This window comes from Bradysia coprophila, unplaced genomic scaffold (assembly GCF_014529535.1).
Source record: "Bradysia coprophila strain Holo2 unplaced genomic scaffold, BU_Bcop_v1 contig_324, whole genome shotgun sequence".
In the NCBI taxonomy this organism is placed as follows: domain Eukaryota; kingdom Metazoa; phylum Arthropoda; class Insecta; order Diptera; family Sciaridae; genus Bradysia; species Bradysia coprophila.
The window spans coordinates 1,362,830-1,380,042 of record NW_023503584.1 but is presented as its reverse complement, the minus strand read 5'-3'; the positions used below and the strand labels follow the sequence as shown (position 1 = coordinate 1,380,042).

The following is a 17,213-nucleotide window of genomic DNA, read 5'->3' as shown; positions in this document are numbered from 1 at the left end:
TGTTGCTTTTTCAACCCCAACGGAGGCTGCAGTTCAAATGGCTTCCAAACGAGCTTGGACGGTTCCTTCTTTGGATGTTAGGCGTACAAAACCAAGTGTTTGAAACAATAAAACGAAGAACAGCGAATAATTGAAATAGTTATTTATGCACCAAGTGTTGTGTAAAGATTTTTAGAACTTGTCGACCCAGAGGCGAAGCCATTTTATCATTTCCCGTTTTACTATAGAAAGTTATATTTCTTGCACAGTTTCATACACACTAAGTAACGAAAATGAAAAGAAATCCAAACTTCTTTGATGTTGTTCACATATTACGTAACGTATAAAAAATCAGTCAAAACCCTTAAAGGGTGAAGGTGACGTAGGTCCTTGTGTCTTAACATACAAAATAACTGTTATGGGGGGAAGTCAAAAAGTTGCTGTAAATTTGTTCCTTGGTCCCTAAATTTTTTTAAAATTTTTTGTAGTATAGGATCTGCGTCACGCCCGCTTACTAACGAGAAAAATCTCACTTAAAAAATTCTTTGGTTTCTTTGATTCTCTACCATCCATTTATATATCAACAGACGCAATTTAATTTATCTCCTGCAAGCTGATATTTCATACATTACGCGTTTCTGCATATAAACACAAACACATACATAACCACAGCCTATACGATTGGATAATTCACACATAACCCACCTAGGGTAAATTTACTTTCCATCTACATATTTGAAAAAAAAAAAATCGCCGAACGGCGGAAGCGAACACGGGACCAGCAGCATATCAACCAATACGATAATGCGATACAATTGGTGTCGGTAGTGGTTCGTTAGTCACTTCTACATCGATCAAATAATCAGAGTAGTCGGAATGATGTGATTTGAACGAAATGTTGAGGTGGATAGAATATGTGTGTGAGTAAGTAAATAAAGGATTCTCTGTATGATGTTTTTTTTTTGTTGTGAATGCGTTTTAAAACAACATGCTTAATTAATTAATTTTAAATCCAAATTTTTGTGGTTATTTCGCTAATGTATGAAATATCAGCTTGCAGGAGATAAAACATTGTTCTACCTTGGTGTATATTTCTCGAATCACTTCTTATGTACAATTGTATATACACTCGCTGGCGCTCGTTATATACAATTGTACATACGAAGTTATTCTCGAAATATACACCAAGGTAGAAAATGTACTATTAGATAGACGGTTGAGTTATATAACTTCTTTACCTAGGTTTATATTCGTAACCAGACAATATGTCGTTCTCATTTCATGTCGTTCATATGTAAATATCAGGTTTATAGATTGGTACTTTCAAAATTTTGTGTTCATCAAGACAACAGCTCTCTCGGCAATAGCTTCGGGTAAGGTCAGTGATAGAGACAAGATTTTGATAAGTATTGTGCGATTTAATGCATTCTGCAGTATATTAAAAACTAAATTGAAGAAAAAACGATATCGCATTTATAGACTCGTCTGTAGTCACGCATTTACATGTATTTTCTCTGTGGCCAAACTACTCTGCAACAAATCGAAAGATGCATCCAAAGGGTCTCCTTACTCCTTCCTAGATATTTTACAGTTAACGCTCAACCAACTAAAAGTCAAGTTCCATACGAAGCAATTTTTACATTTGAGCACTAGTGCGCTGAAGCCGAACTTAATTTCATTTCAAAATTAGTGTCAAAAAATGCTTCTTTTCCTCACTAGAAACCCAAATGCGATAACTGTTTTCATCACCGAATTACAAAAAACAAAATTTGGAATTTGGAGCTTTCTACCTGTAAAATATGTTGAATTTTTCGAAGAAATTGTGTTGCATGACAAGTTAAAAAAGCAAACAACAACAACACTAATCACATATAGGTTTCTTCCTTCGTACGGTAAGAACGAATTTTGACAGGCTATCATACCAATGACCCAGCAGCAGATAGTCGGTCGCATCCACCATTCTGCAAAGAAACAGTTCAAATGTATCTTTCAAGTATATTTTGATGAAATAATGGATCTCTGGACCTCATACTTCTCTCTGCACCAACGTTAGTCCATTGGACGATTAACTGGAGAAGGAATATCCGCCAAAAGCCACTTACAGTGTAAGTGTGACGCAAGTCCTGTTTTCAACTTACAAAAGAACTGATATCGGTTGGGGTAACGCGGGATTCAACGCGCAAAAAGAAATGCATCACAAATGGCAGATGATTTCGGCTTCATATCTTTTGACAATAATTTGTTAAGCTAACAAAGTTTGTAATGAATGAAATAATAAGTTACATTTAATACCCCCGGATTTTTCATTTCGTAGTTATATACAGTGTTTCAGGAGAGCGATTTTTGACCACTTTGTTTAAACTGGTCTCGGGGTCACACGTCAAAATGAGAGAATACAAATTTAAACTGGGCTCAATTCCAGTACCGGACTGGCTCGAAAAAACCCATCGGGGGCTCCATGCAACTCAATTTAAAAAGGCCCACAAATTAAAAATTCTCATACAAAAATCCAAAAGGCCCATCGGGAATTCCCCGAATTCACCATATGGCCAGTCCGGGCCTGCTCAATTCTCAATTTCTTTTTTCATTGATGAATATTTGACAGCTGACCCCGAGACCAATTAAATTTAACTGGTTTTCGCTCTCCTTAAACACTGTATTGAAGGTTGTTACTATTCGTTTGTTATATTATAAAAATAAGATTCCATAATCACATAGCTAGTGTAACGTTTGTGATTTTTAATAACAAATTCGTTGTTTTTTCCTCATCGATATCAGTTCTTTTGTAAGTTGAAAACAGGACTTGCGCCACACTTCCACTGTAAGTGGTTTTTGGCAGATCGAAATTCTAATTTCTGTATATTTTGAATTGTTTTCAATTGGATTGTGAACGACATTCTCATTCTCAATATATATTTAATTTGTGCACTTAATTGATGTGCAAACAATAATCATATTTCGAGCATACAAAGCAATTAAAAAAACATATTTTAATTACGAATAACTGACCTTAAATATTGAGTCATCAGTTATTTAAAAAAATAATAAAAAAAAACTCCCTGTCTACGGAGCATTCCGTTGATATTGAAACGAAAATATAAATTTTAGTAAATTGGAAACCCGTGTTCATCGTGTCGGTATTGCATTACACACCGAGTCTTCTGACAGCTTTCCAGACATTTTCCTAATATGAGCCACGATATCGCGACCATCATTTTAAACTTAATATCGACGCTACATACTGATCATCAAGAACTGGCGCTCATCGATGAACTAAATGGATTTTTCGGCTTCGATCAAAACATTTTCTTGTTTGAGTCATCACTATCAACTTACTATCATCGCTATGTTCATCATTTATCAAACGACAAAGTCAATAATCGGACCATGTTCGTCCCACAGACGATTTTGTATTTCGATTCGGTCACAGAAATGAACCAGCAGACAATGTTGAAAGAAATAACCAGCAAACGTACATTCTTGATCGTTGTGGTGGATAATTTTAACTTCGCAGACGATTCTAAACTTCTACACGAGATCGTAAGGATTCGTGACCTCAAAATCAATTTAAAAGTTGGAGTATTTTCCACACACAACATCAGATCTATGAATAATATCAAATTTTTCTTCCGGTGGTGCTGGGAACTTAAAATTTATAACATTTTCGGTGCATTCCACTTTAATTCTGGGACATCGAATGTGAAGCCACTGTCACTGTTAAACATTTTCAATTACAATCCGTTCAGAACATTTGACATGATTAATGTGACAGGAAGCATGTCCCCACGGAATTACTTTCCGGACAATGTTCCCAATTTTCGCAAGCATCCACTTCAACTAACAATTCTGAAGGAGGCAAACACTTCCTTGCACGAAGTAACTTTTTGGGAAACTGTGATCCAGAAGTTCAATGCCACATTTACTCTCACTAAAAGGAGTGTAAAGGATTTATCGGAAGCAGAGGAAGATGTACTGCCGTACATAGTGTCGGCAGATGAAGGTGATAACTATTTGTACCCGCACCGTATAAGTAATTTGGTAGTGATGGTTCCTCACGCCAAGCCACTAACCAGCTTCATAACATTGTTGAAGAATCTAATAACCAGAAGGATCTTTGGCTACGCATTTTTTATGATTCTTCTGATTTCGCTTGTCCTAATCATATCTCGTCATTTGCAAAGACATGAAATTTGCGTTTTTAAGTCGATTGTCGATGTTCTAAATATTCTAATGAATGACAACGAGAAAATCAATTATCGCCAGTTGCGTTCGGCAGATGTGTGGATCATTGTGCCACTGACATTTGTGGGATTAGTGTCAGTGAATGGGATTTTGTCAACCCTTCTAAGTTACATTACATTGCCAACTTATCTGAATCAAATCAAATCCATCGACCAACTTTACAAGTCATCTTCAGTTCCATTGTTCGTTGATGAACACGTTTCGGACATGGTCATTGAAATATTAACAAATTTATCAGGACATGGTGGATGGACGGACAGAGTACAGGCGAAAAAGCTACAGGAAGTAAAGCAGCAAATACGATCACTGAACAACAACATGTCATGTACGAATGAACAAGACAACTCGAAAGTAATGTTAGAGGTGCAGAAACGATTGGATGTGGAAGTGTTCCATGTGCTTGCCGAACCTTACCTTAAAAAGCGTCTCCTCACATTTTCCACACAGAAATTTTTCGTTTTTAACGACTACCTGAATGATATGGTTCACCATTTGCAAAGTGGTGGACTGATCGATAAATGGTACGATGAATTCGATCGACAATCGGTGGCCTTTATGCTCAAATTTTATGTCAATTTTCAAAAGAGAATAGTTGACGACACCGATTTATCCACGATACCAACGATGGTTTGGTGTGGATGGATTGCTAGTTTGATGGCTTTTATTTGTGAAATAATTTGGAACAAGTTACGACTGCAATTAATTTCTAGATAAAGGAAGTAGGGAATGAACTCAAAGTATTTTGTATTTTGTATTTTGCGGGCTTTGATTTTGTTGAGTTAAATTTTTGTGGGGTGAAAAATGAAGTGGACAATTTCTACGTTTTCTATTTTCGAACAGTTCTTTATTTCAGCTGATGATGAGTGGCTGCACAACAAATTTTTATCTCCACCACCATCTGCTGATTGCAATTTATATTTGTTATCGTATGTTACACACCATTTATTGTAATAAAGCTTTCTAGCTCACGTTGTCAAAGGAATGTAGCCAAAACACTCAAATGACTACAGAGTTCCCCCTCCTCCTAAAATTCTTAAGATTCCTAAAATGGACCAAATCCTCCTAAAATCTTCTAAAACTCCTAAAATGACACTATCACACTCACACTATCCAAGAATTTTTTTTAGAAAACTGAAAAACTAAAAACGCTAAAAACTGAGTCAGCTTGCGGAAACAGTCCTTTCTTTGAGTCATACAAACAGTGGTCATACAAATACATTCTAGAGGATCGCAGCTTGTTATAAGATGCGACCACGGCAGAGTAAAATAAACCAGGCAGGAGCGGTTCATTTTAGAAACGTCAAATAAGGGACCTGATACACTGGATGAAAATGAACGCAAATGAACACTGACATAAATTGGAAAATTTTGTTCGCAAAAAATATAGGGCTACTAGATCAATCAGGTCCCTTGTCAAATCAGCGCTCCTGCCTGGTTAACTTTACTCTGTCGTGATGCGTCGCACATATCGAAGGGTTAAGAGCTCTCACCCCTTGGCAAATTTCTAGCCTACATTAATTTGTGCGCAAAAATATTTGTTTTTTGATGATTTCTCTGAACCAAAATCTTTTTTTGAAAAGGTAAAACCATTAAAGCTTGCAAAAATGTGTTACTTTTAAAGGAAAAATTGGTTTGTGATACATAACTTTACCCACTTGTAGAACCTTTGCAAAACGTGTAATTTTTACTAATTTATAAATAAATGATGGAAACAATTAGTTATTTACGTATCGATTAAGTAGGCCGAAAGAGTTACGTATTAAGTTTTGTATGCTTGCTAAGAGGACCGAAAGTAAAGAAATGTCAATTCAAGGGGCGAAAGCGAAAGCTTTCGCCCCGCGAATTGACAGCTTTACTTTCGGTCCTCTTAGCAAGCATACAAAGTTATTATATATGCTTCCTACTGCGGGACGAAAGAAGAAAATGTGAACCCACGGGCCGAAAGTGACAGACATGTAAGCCCACGCGGCGAAATCTTCGCTTCCGCTACCTTGGCTTACATTTTTCTGCCACTTTCGGGCCTTGGGCTTACTGTTTTCAACTTTCGTCCCCAGTAGGCTTAAATGCAATAAATATAAAACTTAATACGTAACTCTTTCGGCCTCCTCAATCTATACGTAAATGGTGAATCATGTTAACTCGAAAGGTCCAGTCGACAAGTAACAACTGATAAACAACTGCTGCCGTCAAAAAAGTGGAAACCATAAAAGTTTCAATTATTGATCTACACAAGTCAAAAGATGTTTTGACAAAAAAAAATTGTCAAAATTTCCATGAATTAAACCAATACCCTCTCTAGCAAACAAACTAAAAGAATCAAGTAGCTTTTGAAATTTACATGTAGATTACAGTGTAGTCAGTCAAAATGTGGAATAGTGTTTGTAGAACACAAATAAATAAGGTGTGAATTTGACACAGGGAGCTGAGAGTTTGGTTGCTAGAGAATGTATTGATTAAACATATTAATTTTCTGAAACCTTTTTAGTATTTTACGTAAATGTATGATAAACAGAGAGATCTTAAGGCTGCAAAAATTCCTCCGGAAATTACTTATACAACCTTTCCCAAATTAAAAAAAAAATCCTCCTAAAATTTTCCTAAAATTACCTTTAAAATCTCCTAAAATTCCTAATTTTAAGAGCCGTGGAAACTCTGCGACTAATTGATGTAAACCGTTAAACCCTTTGAAAATATGGAATATTTTCTCTTTGAAAAACAGCGACATCTTGTTAAAGAGAGTTTAACAATGGCGTTGACATTTAAGAAGACAGTTCGGACAGTTCATGTTTCGATGTTGACGACTTTTGCTTGAAATTTCAAAATATCAAACCGTTTTCAAAATAAATCTCGCTGTAACAATGGAATCCCCGCCACCAATTGTTAACATGGATTTTAATTCCACCACACCCATGGATCCTGCAGTTATAAAAGCTGTGCATGAAGCCTGCATTAATTTGTGGACGAATCCCAGTAGTGGCTATGCAACTGGTTGTCATGCAAAGAAAATGATCGAGGAGAGTCGACATCGAGTAGCCAAAATGATCAATTGTACCGATTATGGTGATAATATTATCTTTACATCCGGTGGCACTGAAACAAACAATTGGGTAATCTACTCAGTTATCGAATCCTTCAACATATTTGCAAGACTTAAACAGGACAGTCACTGCGTTCCTCATATCATAACAACGAACATTGAACACGATTCAGTGAGACTAATCTTGGAAAAACTTTTATCGGATGGGAAGCTAGAAGTGACATTCGTCGAAGTATCGAAAGCAACTGGTTTTGTTTCCGCCCAGGATGTCATTGATGCGATTCGATCGAATACCGTGTTGATTACTGTGATGCTGGCGAATAACGAAACAGGAATATTTCAGCCCGTTGCTAGAATATCCGAATTATTGACAACAGTCAACGAGCGACGCTTGGGAAAGGAAATATATTTGCATACAGATGCGGCTCAAGTTATTGGTAAGATCAAGGTCGATGTTGGAAAATTGGGCGTCGATTATCTTACGATTGTTGGCCACAAGTTCTATGCTCCGAGGATAGGAGCTCTTTACCGAAAAAGTCATGCTCCACTGCATCCAATATTTTTCGGCGGTGGGCAGGAAGACGGATTACGGCCAGGTAATTGAATGGAATTCTCAAAAGACAATTTGTAAATTAAACTCGGATGCCTTGACTCGTTAATAGGAACCGAAAATACTCCAATGATCATTGGTCTGGGAGTTGCTGCAGAACTCGTCTATGATAACATTGATCGATACGAGAACCATATGACATCCCTTCGGCAAGGCATGGAAACGAAATTAATTGACAGATTCGGATCACTAGTGACGATCAACGGTCAGCACTGTAGCACATACGGACGCTTACCGAACACTATAAGCCTCACGTTTACCGATTCGAAATTGAAGGGATCAGAGATTCTCAGTAAATGTAAAACACTTCGCGCCTGTGTTGGTGCCGCTTGCCATTCCGGTCAGTTGAAACCATCAGCTGTGTTGATTGCATCAGGCGTTGATCGGAGTCTAGCTTCGTGTACTATTAGATTAAGTTTAGGTAGAGAAAGTGAAGAATCTGATGTTGAGATAGCTGTAAGCGAACTGGAAGCGGCTGTAAAATCTATTCTGGGTGCGTCTGTGATTTCATAAATCTTGTTTGAATAAATGGCGGCCTTGGGAATTTTCTTCACAGTAACGAAAACGTCTTGGTTATCAAAAATCTAAAATTTACTTCCCAGTCATGCATTTCCCGGTTGCTATGGAAATTAACCAGATAGACTGTAAGTATACCACCACCACCATTAGCGAATCTTTTACTTCATTGGATCTTAACAACCATTTTGCATATTGCTAGATTAGCCGGACCTTATGTTTGTTGTCTCGTTCGATAATACCTGGCACATATTCATCTGCAAAGATTTCTGAGTCTGCATCTGATTCTATTGGTTAAAAGGGAATGCCATGCAGCCGAAATTATTTTAAATTCAGCTGATTATTGCATTTTTCACTGTCTGACAGACAGTGTCTGTGCATTGCTGACCTTTTAAAATAAGGCCATTGTTCGCCCATTTCGTGTCATGTCGTAGAAACGAAACATGTTTTAGAGTCGAGAGAAATTTTACTTTTTGAATCCTGGTGGGCAAGCAGCCACAGTCGTATAATTCCGTGAAAGTGAACGCGGACAATGCTTTCCACAACAATTTCAGAGTTTTCATCGGTTCCATTCGTTCCATTGTGAATTTGTGTGAATGTCGTGAATGATTAGTTCGACTTTGACAGGACATACTAGGGGAGTCGAAGAGACAGCAACTTTTGATTTATTATTTATTCCTCAACCAAAATGTCTTATCAGGTGAGCATATCGTTTGAACGATTAATTTAGTGGAAAGGTCCTGAGTGCTAGTGCAACTTGAACACAAAAACGAAAACCGGAAAAGTATTACGATCACCGAAAACACAGTCTTTAACATACGCAACCGTACTCTACCCGCAATTGTTTGCTAAAATGTGTTGTACTCAAATTGCAGCATGATTCATTGGAAATTATGTTGTCTTGCCGGTAATTAGTGCAGGCGTTTACAATTTAAGGAATTTCAATTTCTTAATTTCGATAATGAAAACGGCAATTACGAATGTCGTTCCACACAACAATGACGTCATTCCAATCTAACAACAGTGTTGCAGTAATTCATCATCATCTCATGAATGTAATGCATATTGAATGTCTGATCATTTACATAGAACCAGTGTGGTTGGTTTGTGTCTCTCCACCGTTGTTGAAAATGTTGCTGGGACGACGGCGCCGTAAAGTGACTTCCATAAACGATTTTTCTGATGAAAAATCTTTCAAAATTCCCAAATCAAATTGTTCTTAGCTCTACTCTACTCTGACTCCACGTCATTTGCCTTTTCCATTTTTATGACCTTTTTAGACGAAGTTCCGCCCTTCGTATCGAGAATGATTTTCACAACTGACTATTACAGGGCGGTTATCCAGGCGGCTATCCGGGACAGGGTGGATATCCAGGACAACAACCACAACAAGGCTATCCGGGACAAGGTGGTGGATATCCGGGACAACAGCCACAGGTAAACAACATCTGTTACTGAGAAATCGAATTCCTCTGACAACTTTGATTCATTATGTAGCCTGGCTATGGTGCACCAGGAGGCTATCAACAACCGTCCGCAGGCGGATATGCTCCACAACCAGCTGGAGGATATGCTCCACCAACAGCCGGAGGATATCCACCGACAAATGTTCCTGGTGTATCGTCGGACACGCAACGACTCTTCGGTATGGTAGATAGGGATCGTTCTGGGAAAATCAGTGCAGATGAGTTAAAGACGGCCTTGGTCAATGGAAAAGGAGAGAATTTCTCGGATGTAGCGTGCAAATTGATGATTGGTAATTGGTTCATTGCCATCTATTGAATAGTGTCCCGTTATCGTTATGCTCCTTTGTGTATAGGTATGTTTAACCGAGACAAAAGTGGCACTGTGGACATCCATGAATTCGAGAAATTGTACGCCTACATCAATCAATGGCTGTCTGTGTTCAAAACCTATGATCGTGATGCGTCTGGTCACATTGATGAAACCGAATTGGCGCAAGGTAAAAAAAGGAAAACCATTTCAACAGCTCGGAATCGAAATCAAATCAAAATTTCCGTTTCAGCTCTCGGCCAAATGGGTTTCCGTTTTTCGCAGAATTTCATCAAATTTCTGGTTGGCAAGAGTGATCCGAAATTGCACAAAGAAGTGTCTGTCGATCAGTTCATCGTGCTGTGCATTCAAATTCAACGATTCACTGAAGCATTCCGTGCGCGTGACCAGCAACAGAACGGCACCATTACCATTAATTTCGAGGATTTCCTGACTGTCGCTCTGGATTGTTCGACGTAAATGTTTCGGTTTTCTGTTTACGTTCCATGTTCTTTGAATTTTAACCTACTTTGATGAGCTACGCCGCCGCCTATAAATTTATGCGCCAGATAAATTGGCTGTTTGTTGAGTGGAAATCTAATGGTTTCGACTGGGAAAAGGTCTATTTTTCTTAAATAAAATTTGTTTTTTAAGCTTCGAGTCTATGGTGTATTGCTATGAAGGACTACACTTCAGGGAATCCCTGACAGGGATACTATTTTGGAAATGGGTTTTCATGATTGTGGGCAGAAAATGTATTTGCATTTTCTATCCATACAGATGTGAAAGTTCAAAGAACAATCGTACGCATCACAACAAAGATCCAATCAAAACAGTGATGGTGCTATTGTCCAAGATTTTATATCTTTACATTTAAGTCTGTTATCACCTGACATTCATTTAAAAGAGAAATTCGTTATCTGCCAACACGTTGGTTTATTGACGCATCTTGAGATTAAATTTTACGACCTAAGTTCGGCTAGAAATCGGTTTGTTTAGCTCATCCCAATTCGATGCGATTGACCGAAAATAGACAACGCGTCCGTTCATTCATAAAAATGTAGCATCAATTCCGTGTCCACGATTTCTTTCCAACAATTCTTTATCGCATCGACAGCAATGCTTGCAAGGAATGTCTTCTAATTAAATAGACCACTTAAGCGAGTTATTAACGTATGAGACGAAAGTCCAACGTCTTGGATAAGTATTATATTGAATGCATACAGGACAGGACCTGTTGTTGGAAAAAATATTTTGGTGAATTTTCCTGAATTTTTCTTAAATTCTTTTTCGACAAAATCGTAACGAATCGCGAAACATCAAAAATAGTTATTTGTTCACCGATGGGAAAAAAAGTCAGAAATTGCACTTCGATGTTGCTTCACAAGTCACCCGAGCAAATACAATTTTGAAGTTTTTTCCCCGAGGCAAACAAAGTTTTTAACATCGCATTCTTAGCGGAGCAGAGAAAACCACTTTCGACCAATGAACGTCAACACAAGGTATGGTCGAATGTCAAAATTTGTATGAAGCGGAGGACATGGCGATTTCATATAAACAAACTCACCTCTCATGAGAGGTGAGTTTGTCTATATGAAATCGCCATGTCCTCCGGTTTGTATGAACAGACCACACCTGGTTTGTACATTCATTGCTTTCGACCGAAAATCCATAAAAAATTGAAAGTATCATTTCGGTGTGTTTATAAACCTCGTTCACATTAAGAATGTGGTCCAGTCGAATCCGTCACTTTTAACAGGGTCGGCTAAACAGTGGCTTTGTTACAGTGCCATAATATTTTATTGACCTCGGCTATGCATCTGATCAACAAAACTCAGACGAAAACTCTACTTATCAACTTAATGTACGTTAAAGGTAGAGTTATGTTTTGCATGTCAAAGTTCATTCTTCGCAGCTAGTTGCGAAAAGTGGTAGTTTTTATCACTAGATGTGATGTTATCAAACGAGCGAAGCGAGATAATCACATCGTGTGACAAAAACTACCACTTTCGCAACGTGTTGCATACAACGTTTTCTGCAACTAACTGCGAAAAATGAGCTTTTGAAAGCAAAACATAACTCTTCCTTTAACACGTAAAGGATAATGCTCGAGCAAGCACTTTAGGCACACCGGAAAGTTCTAAGGGAGTCGAAGAATATCAAATTTTTGATTTTTAGAAATTTATTTGGAGGTATTCCTTGACTCTCTTAGCACTTTCCGGTGTGCCTAAAGTTGAGAAGTCGCAATAACCGGCAACGTTCTACTGTATGAACGAAATATGGTATTAACGATCAAGTAGACTGCATTTATGTGTACGCTTCAAAAATTGGTTCACTGCGATTTTATATCTCAATAGCCGAATGGGCAGAGGTGTTGCTCGATAAGCATTGGGTTTTGGTGTCGGTGGTTCCAAATTTGGTCGGAGCAGAATTTTTATTTATTCATCACTAGTGGTGAAAAGTAATATATATTAGGCTTGCCGAGACTGATAGTGACAAGTGAGTACTCTATTTTATCACATAATACAGACATAAAACGAGACAACAACACATAGACCTGAAGTGTAATTTTTGAATTAAACTTCTAGTTAAGTAATTTTGACATCCGAACACCGCCCGTATGTGATAATAGTTATTTGTGTGTCTGTTTTGGACGATTGTTTTTTGGCAATTTCACTTCGTTCGGGCTACATGCGAAAGTGCCTAAAATCAATCGTCCAAAACAGATACTCAAAAAATTTTTCATGTAAGGGGTCGAAAACCCGAGAAAAATCTCGAAACTCTCTCATTTTCGGCCCCGACACATGAAAAATATAAAAAACCAGAGAAAAAAAGACCCCTCGATCGCCACCCAAATCACGCATGAAAAAGTTCAGTTTTCGCAGCGCAGTTGCTATATTACTATTTTGTCTTGCGGCCAGAAAACGACTCGTTACAAAAACCAGTTTTTCGCGTTTTCTGCCGCAAGTCAACAAAATACCGTGTACTGTTTCGCTGTGAAATCATTTTGTTTCGATGTGTGGGATATATTCCTCGCCTCCGGCTCGATATACAATCTCCCCACACTCCTCAACAAAAAATGTCCCAGTGAGACGACGGTAATGCACTATAGCTCTACGAATTGTGGTATGTGAACACTGCGTTGATTGACAAACCATTTCTAACGAGTCCAACACCACTCTGCCAATTTCAGAGAAAAATCTTTTTTTTTATCTGTGTCATGACTTGAAGGAAAGAAAAGCTTTTCGCCTTACGACCAACAATATAATCGCTCTTTTTTAGCGCCAATTAAAGAAGATAAGAACAGCTGATTGGTTGTCGAATTATTGAGCTATCTCATTAAGTGGTTGTTAATTATAAAATCGGATTAAAGTAAAAACATATGCAATGTGGATGGAAGGCGACCCGTTCGTAGCCACAATTTAATTTACAGATTCCACTACCCACTGTTCATTTTTCTTCAAAACGAGACAGAAATTGATAAAAACAATTAGTTGCGTTAGTCGACCCATTTTTTTCATCTTTGAACGTAGTTTTCCCGAATCCTAATTTTCCAAACACTGGCCCCCACACTCCTATACAAGCGGCAAGTATTAAATAAATTAGTCCAAACTCTCATCGATACAATTTATTTCATTTGATCGTTTTCTTTTTGTGATTTCTCAAATTAATTTCCTCCAAAATTACGTCCAACGATTTGCCTTTAGTTTCCGGTATTAAAAACCAAACGAACGGAACGAACATATAGGTGAACAATGCGAAGCCCCAAAACGTATAATCGCTGCCCAGATCGTCGGAGACAATTTGAAACAATTTAGCCACAATAAACGAGAACGCACCGCCAGTAATTGTAAACGCAGGACCGGCGACCGATTTTAAATTTTTCGGAAAAATCTCACCAAGAATTGCGAACGTTACTGTGGCCATGCCAATAGTGTATGTGACAATAAAGATCATTAGGGCTGTCATTGGTAACCATGCAATGCCAGTCACGTCGATTTCAAAACGCTCTAGGAAGAAATACAATCCTACGATTGTGTTGCAAATACCTGCTCCGATTACTGACACCAACAGCAGTGGTCGTCGTCCGACAATGTCCACAATCGACGATGAAACTGCTGAGCTTACTAATTGAACTACACCGAGAATAATTGTTGATTCACTGGCTCCGAGCGTACTTCCCACACGCTTGAAAATTGTTTCTGAATAGGCTATCACCGCCTGACTTCCACACAACTGTTGAGCCACAGCTAATCCTAGAATGATGATCAAGCTCATCCGGTTGCCTTTATTGAAAAAGAGTTCGTGGAAGGTGCCCTTATTTTCTTGTGATTTTTTCACTGCCACGGTCATTTTATCCAATTCTTCGTCAACATCACTACGTCGTCGTAGCCGAGCCAGACTCTTCCGTGCATTTTCTTGCTCATTTTTTCCAATCAAATAATACGGTGACTCAGGCAACCAAATGAATGTGGTGACAAATATCGCAGCTGGAATTATTGCTAGCCATGCCATCAAGCGGACAGATACGTACGGTCCAATCGCATAAGCATATAGAATGCCCGATTTAGCCATGACTGTGAGGAGTGTACTAATTGAACCTCTTATACGATCCGATGCAATTTCACCAAGGTACATGGGCAAAACCGAATACGCTATGCCATATGCAAGACCACTCAATACTCTCGATACATAAACGACATCAATTGACGTAGCTACACCAATTAAAATCCAACTAGCTATTAGTGGAACAGCAGCCATCAACATCAGCGTCTTTCTACCGAGTCTGAAACCAAAGATTTGGCCGTTGTTAACGTTCGTTGGTATCATGTAACTTTTCACAATTTTACATGTTCATCAACCAAATAGCACAAAATGAAGCTGATATTGAGCCGACTTTCATTAGTGCCACGATCCATGAACTTTGCCCGCCAGTAATGGGCGGAATGGGCGAATCTTCGAGACGTAATTTTGGTATGGCTGGAGAATTCCATCCGAAGGCGACAGCAGACGATAATAGAATCAATGAAGCTACAAACAACACAAATAAAATCCATAAATTGTTGGTCAAACTATATGGTACTGGTACTTAGGTATAGTCACTGCTTAGTACGAAATAATTATTTAAAATAATTTTAAACATGAATATGGTCGATCCTACCGGAAACAGCAACTACATACTGAAACCAGTATGTTGCATTAGGGATTGGTTTCTCCGTAGTTCCAAGCTCAGTGTCTTTCTGTTTCTTCTCTTCTTCCATTATGTACTATAGTCTTGCTGCTGCTAATGCTCCGACTCAACGTCTTTCTCCAAACTGCCAAACTAATTCGTTGTTCAACGCTACTCGACGTCGTTATCAACTTCTATTAAAACGCAATGAATTGAGTGAAGATTAAGTACATTAATGAGCTCCCACTTGGCTCTCGTTTTTATCTTATTGTAAATTGAAGATTCATTGAAAACGTAAACAAAGCAACAACAAAGTCGGCTGTTTGATTTCATGTGGTCAGGTATTGGACGTTACCAACGCACTTCAAGCATGAGTGGTACTCTAAATATAATATTGAATCAGGAGAGTGTATCATACAAACGTAAAACACTGTAAAAACATCTTCATATAAAATAGAGTAGTGGCACAGCTATGATCACTCATTCTTCATTCTTCTTCGAATGCTTTCAATTACTGTTTACTTAATAGATTTAACGGCGCGACGCTGTGAGCCATTTTGGAATTTTTTGTTCAATTTTCACCTCTTTTCATGAAAAATTACGTACGTACCTGTCTTGGACTTGATTGATTTAAGGCCTGTGGGCTTGTTCGCGAAATTGTCTAAAATCAATCGCCGAAGATACATACGTAAATGACTATTTCTCAACTCAGTGACGAAAAGTAAAACTTTCGTTAGCTTTTTTAATGCAATGCCTTGTGTCAGAAAAATAGCTCTGTTTGCTAAAAATGTACTTAAAAAGTCGATTTTCGAAAAAGAAAATTAACTTTTCATTCCCAATCATGGATGATATCGGAAAAGCTCAGCGAGCGGATTGACACTTAGGGTTCCCACTTTTCAATTTAGAAAAAGAGGACATTTCGGCATCAAAAAAGAGGACGAAAAGTGAATTTCTGACACGGAATTACAGCAGCTGTATATGCTCTTTGTGCAACTATTGTGTAATTTACACCAGTTCATGCTAAAAAAAATTATGTGTACAATATGTATTGAAATCTTCCTGATATTCTTTGGATTCCTTCTCAGTGATAAGATGCACTCCATACTACCTGAATACAGACTTCGTTTTATCTTATCCTTGCGTGATCTTTGGTATCTCACACAACGCTACGCTGTTCTTGTAAAATGACTAACTTTTATTTTAATGTATGAAATAATGAGGTGGCAAAGAATGCGAGCGGAGCGAGCGATTTTTTTTTTTTGTGATGAAGATTTCGTTGTATTACCGTTCAGAGATTCTCCGACAGAGCTGAAAAAAAGAGGACAAAGTCGACGTCGTCTTCAAAAAAGTGATGTTCCTAGAATTTTTGTAGAAAAAAAAAGAACGAGATGAAAAAAGAGGACATGTCCTCTAAAAAGAGGACGAATGGGAACCCTAAAGGTACTGGACTGGTAACTATTAAAGTTAAATTTGTGGTAAGTTGCATTTCAAAAGTTCACTTTTCGCAGCTGGTTGCAGAAAACGTAGTATGAAACTTGTTGCATAAATAACTATTGTTCTATTCTATCGTATGATAATTTAAACAAACACAAGTTACAAAGCTTATCTGGTCAATTCGTTAATTAACTGTAAGATCTCATCAATTAAAACAAGGAAGAACAAATAAATTGAACGATAAGAAATGTAACCACTAAAACCAGACAAAGGAAAAACACAAATTAGAAAAATTACTTGAACTCATTAAAAAAATCATTTTGTCGATTACACGTGGATGTCCACAGATTTTATTCACCTGACGGCTTCAGGTTGCAGTTCATGTATCTTTGATAGACCACCTTCAGACCTTCCACAGTCACAATTTGGAGTTTGCCTAAAGTTCCACTTGT

General features: G+C 38.0%; 3 protein-coding genes across 4 annotated transcripts; 2 read left to right on the top strand and 1 right to left on the bottom strand.

Moving 5' to 3' along the window:
- The first annotated feature begins 6,967 nt into the window (after positions 1-6,967).
- LOC119079379 (selenocysteine lyase-like) lies at positions 6,968-8,409 on the top strand. The gene is made up of 2 exons (XM_037187259.1): positions 6,968-7,854; positions 7,921-8,409. The coding sequence occupies exons 1-2, from the start codon at positions 7,080-7,082 to the stop codon at positions 8,379-8,381; spliced, it is 1,236 nt and encodes a 411-aa protein (XP_037043154.1). The 5' UTR covers positions 6,968-7,079; the 3' UTR covers positions 8,382-8,409.
- Positions 8,410-8,946: 537 nt separating this feature from the next.
- On the top strand, positions 8,947-10,808 carry LOC119079390 (peflin). Of its 2 annotated transcripts, XM_037187277.1 has the most exons (6): positions 8,947-9,084; positions 9,717-9,720; positions 9,778-9,821; positions 9,882-10,140; positions 10,204-10,347; positions 10,411-10,808. In XM_037187277.1, the coding sequence occupies exons 1-6, from the start codon at positions 9,073-9,075 to the stop codon at positions 10,635-10,637; spliced, it is 690 nt and encodes a 229-aa protein (XP_037043172.1). In that variant the 5' UTR covers positions 8,947-9,072; the 3' UTR covers positions 10,638-10,808. The 2 variants fall into 2 exon arrangements, with proteins under 2 accessions (XP_037043172.1, XP_037043171.1); XM_037187276.1 differs by having other exon boundaries at positions 8,976-9,084; positions 9,717-9,821.
- A 2,955-nt stretch (positions 10,809-13,763) lies between these two features.
- LOC119079372 (facilitated trehalose transporter Tret1-like) lies at positions 13,764-15,510 on the bottom strand. Its single transcript, XM_037187242.1, has 3 exons — positions 15,319-15,510; positions 15,008-15,188; positions 13,764-14,943 (listed from the first exon to the last, which is right to left on the bottom strand). Exons 1-3 carry the CDS (start codon positions 15,416-15,418, stop codon positions 13,791-13,793), a joined length of 1,434 nt encoding a protein of 477 aa, XP_037043137.1. The 5' UTR covers positions 15,419-15,510; the 3' UTR covers positions 13,764-13,790.
- Between the last annotated feature and the right edge of the window lie 1,703 nt (positions 15,511-17,213).